The sequence below is a fragment of the Coregonus clupeaformis genome, chromosome 1 (assembly GCF_020615455.1).
Source record: "Coregonus clupeaformis isolate EN_2021a chromosome 1, ASM2061545v1, whole genome shotgun sequence".
Classification (NCBI taxonomy): domain Eukaryota; kingdom Metazoa; phylum Chordata; class Actinopteri; order Salmoniformes; family Salmonidae; genus Coregonus; species Coregonus clupeaformis.
In genome coordinates this window covers 99258563-99262407 of record NC_059192.1, presented here as the reverse complement: position 1 = coordinate 99262407, position 3845 = coordinate 99258563, and the positions used below count along the sequence as shown (strand labels likewise).

The 3845-nt window shown below is 40.5% G+C and overlaps 1 protein-coding gene across 1 annotated transcript; it reads right to left on the bottom strand.

Moving 5' to 3' along the window:
- Positions 1 to 1263: 1263 nt before the first annotated feature.
- On the bottom strand, positions 1264 to 3634 carry LOC121584903 (C-type lectin domain family 4 member E-like). Its single transcript, XM_045222776.1, has 6 exons — positions 3523 to 3634; positions 2769 to 2957; positions 2523 to 2639; positions 2240 to 2379; positions 1927 to 2036; positions 1264 to 1816 (listed from the first exon to the last, which is right to left on the bottom strand). Exons 1-6 carry the CDS (start codon positions 3632 to 3634, stop codon positions 1654 to 1656), a joined length of 831 nt encoding a protein of 276 aa, XP_045078711.1. The 3' UTR covers positions 1264 to 1653.
- Between the last annotated feature and the right edge of the window lie 211 nt (positions 3635 to 3845).

Below are 3845 nucleotides of genomic sequence, written 5' to 3'. Positions count from 1 at the left end.
TGGTGTATAATGTATACTGTGTAACTCTATAGTCTCTGTCTCTCTCTCCCTGTTTGTCTCCTGTCCCACTGATGCTCTGAGAATGAATTCAGTCCACAGTCCAAATTGAAATGAGGTGACAAACGTGTGTATGCACTCTATGTATGAGAGAGAGAGAGAGAGAGAGAGAGAGAGAGAGAGAGAGAGAGAGAGAGAGAGAGAGAGAGAGAGAGAGGATTCTTTTCCCCAATATTCATGTAAAGAAACATAATTGTATTTTGTTCAATTGTGGTGAATAAAATACTGGACAATTTCTATATTGTATTCAAAATAGCCACACAAATAGATTGGCTCAAGCCTGGGATCCATAGGGAAAATGGTCAAGAATGGTCAGTGGCTAGGTCGCTGACCAAGCTCTGGTTCACATAATTATAGTTATTGATAGAATATCGTAATTTGATTAAGTGACATTATTATATAAAAAATATTGAGCATGAGTTTTTTCTATTTTGACAACACAACGCAGATTTCTAAAAAAGCACATGAAAAAGCTAAAATTATCAATACCTTTGTCAGTGTGCACGATACAATAAATTCAAAGACGGCTGATCTCTTAGCTTCCAAAATGTTTATTTGTAAAATCATTCCATCTGACAAAGAAATGATCAGTTTAAAGCAGCTGTCTTGTTCACAGTTTAAGCCACTGTTGGATGGTTAGATTATGACTGAACCTACATGTCGCATCAGCTTTCAGGTTACTTTCATTCTCATATTACAACGCAATCAATTCTCTTAAGCAATCTTAAGTAATTCTACCTAATACTGTAATGTTCTGCACTATGACCTTCTATATGCCTTTCTGGGCAGTAGAGGGAGCATGTTAGTCATAGTTAACTGGAATGTTTTGCAAACTGTTTTATTAATTTATTCTGCAATTGTAGCGGGTGATGTTGGACGGCGTCAGACGCAGGAGAGGAAATCACGGAATAAATTGTTTAATCAATAAACAGAGGTACGCAGCAATGCGTAATACACACCAGTGCGGACAAACGGCGCACTTGGGAAATAAAGGCAGACGGGTGAATAACCCAGCAATACACAATAGAATCAAGATCCACCGAGCTATAATCTCCTCTACAATAAACAATCACACACAAAGACCAGGGGGCAGAGTGAACACTTGTACAGGTACTGATGAGGGGATATGAACCAGGTGTGTGTAATAAACAAGACAAAACAAATGGAATGAAGATATGAGGAGCGGCAGTGGCTAGAAGGCCGGTGACGACGAACGCCGAAGCCTGCCCGAACAAGGAGAGGAGGCAGCTTCGGAGGAAGTCGTGACAGCAATATGTGCTACTACTGAAATGCAGGAAGGATTAACCTTAATGTCAGAGCAAATCTAAACGTAATTGCAAATTCAAAAGGGTATTCAGATTATCCAAAACACCTGCCAAAACAGCCGACTTGAAGAATTAACGTCTGACGTAGATTCAATTTTAACTTTCATTAATTTTAATCGTTAGCTAATTACTGGGCCTTTTTTACATGTGTTATGGGTCATCCGTTTTCCTGGCAGGCCTTGTCAGCATCAACTTGTAGGAGATGCACTGCTTAGTTTTTGGAATTCAGTATTTCTCCTGTGGGCAGATGCCATCATGATGTGTAGGCCTATTAGGAGGACACTTTAGGTGTGTAGTTGCATACCCAATGGATAAGCAATGAGCAAGGCTGGTCATTCCATGATTGTATATTTCCCAGGTTATCGCTGAAGCTGTTGAAGACTGCACAGTTCTCATCCCCCTGGGCATTATTTGGCTCTCCTTCTCTCCAGAATCTAAGAACCAACCAGTTCAGTTAACAGTCAACCCAGGAGGAAAAACTAGTGATCATTGGTTACTGTGCCTGCTGCATTGTAATTGATATGTTACTCTGCATTTCACTCACTGTGTTGTGGTTGGTGTTGTTCCATCCACCCATTTCCAGATCCCTTCCTTCTCTGAGTCAGTTAGACCAATCCAGAAATACATTTTTTCCCCCAATTTGTTTAGAAACTTCTGCATACAACAACGCGGTAAGTTTAGTCTCTCTCTCTCTCTCTCTCTCTCTCTCTTTGTCTCTCTCTCTCTCTCTCTCTCTCTCTCTCTCTCTCTCTCTCTCTCTCTCTCTCTCTCTCTCTCTCTCTCTCTCTCTCTCTCTCTCTCTCTCTCTCTCTCTCTCTCTCTCTCTCTCTCTCTCTCTCACGCACCCACATACAAACCTGTTCCTCTCTGCTGTTTATGATCACCAGGTCTGCTCCTCTCTCTCTGCAGTCTTGTCTGCTCTCACTCCAAGTTTTACTGTTATTAGACAAGTAATAACAACTACATCTGATTCTCCTCCAACCATCAGGACAGGGTCCTATAGAAAGAGAATGAGTACAGCTAATTTAGGTATACAGACCAATTGTTATATACCATATTTATATAATACAGAACATTTGCTACTGATCATAATATCATACTCAATCCCCTGCATTCACATTCTTACAACAGCATACTTACCAAGCTCTGATATCTTCTTCTCCTGCTCTGAAACTGTCCTCTGTAACTGGAGTTTCTCCTCAGTCAGGTTGTTGTATGAAGTCTGGAGTCTGGACAGTTCATTATAGGGTTCATCATCTGTGATTGAAAAGAGAAGAGAGCGCACACAAACAATATTTTTTGCACACACATGCACACACATACACACACATTCACAAACACACACATAAATACACATGCAGGCAAACATGTGCGTTGAATACTCACAGTGCACAGAGAGGCTTATGATTGTGATCAGTAAGAGAACACACAGCAGGCCCAGAGAAATTGTAGCCAGCCTCCAAGGAGGAGAGTTCTGATTCCCATGCTTCAGTCCTGCAGATGTAGAGAAACAAGTGGTTACAATCACCTCACAAACCAATGCTCTTATACCAAGAGGAACTGAGTCTTGTGGTCTTCAACCCCATCAGGACAGAAAGTTGGGTAAAATGTATTTCTGTCCTCCTCTACTCTCATTTCTATACAAATTATATATAAACATTTAAAGATAATGCTTGAAAATGTTTAAGTCCCTCCAAAAATTACGTCCCTTTCCACTAATTGCCTCACCGTTTCTCATTAATGATAATAATAAACTTCTTTATATTGATATTGTAGCCAGAGTACTTATTTTAAAGCTACTTTGCCCCTTAGGCCCACTGTTTACATCTGCTATCCCCTCAGCTCTATGACCGATGTGGGACAATAAAGTACTGTCGCATTTATATGTGAATTAGATTTCGGAGCACTCTGGATTGTATTTTAGTTGATCCCCAGCTGAATCGAGATGACATTTTGCACAACAAGGGGGACCATTTATCATACTGATTTAAATTGCTATTTGGCCCATGTGGAGAATATTCGGAGGTGTCTGGATCTGAGGCTTTCATCCTCACTCGGATGTATTTAAATACCTTTACGTTGGAGTGTACTCATATCAAAATGTACTTCTCAGTCATTATTGTCTGTAAAATACACTTACTTGTTCCAGCCTGTGGACTCTGGTGTAAAGTCTCATAACCTGCAGCCAGATCACCATAGCCTTTAACACAGACCTCCTCTACATTGGCATAAATGTCCTCTTCTATCTCCATATCTCAATGATGACGATAAGATGTATTGTGTGTATAGTCTCTGTCTCTCTGTCTTAGTATGCTGTCTTGTCTCACCGATGCTCTGAATGTCCCTACAGTCCAAATTGCAATGAGGTGAGAAAAAGTGTTTATGCACTTTATATGTGAGAGAGAGAGAGAGAGAAAGAGAGAGAGAGAGAGAGAGAGAGAGAGAGAGAGAGAGAGAGAGAGA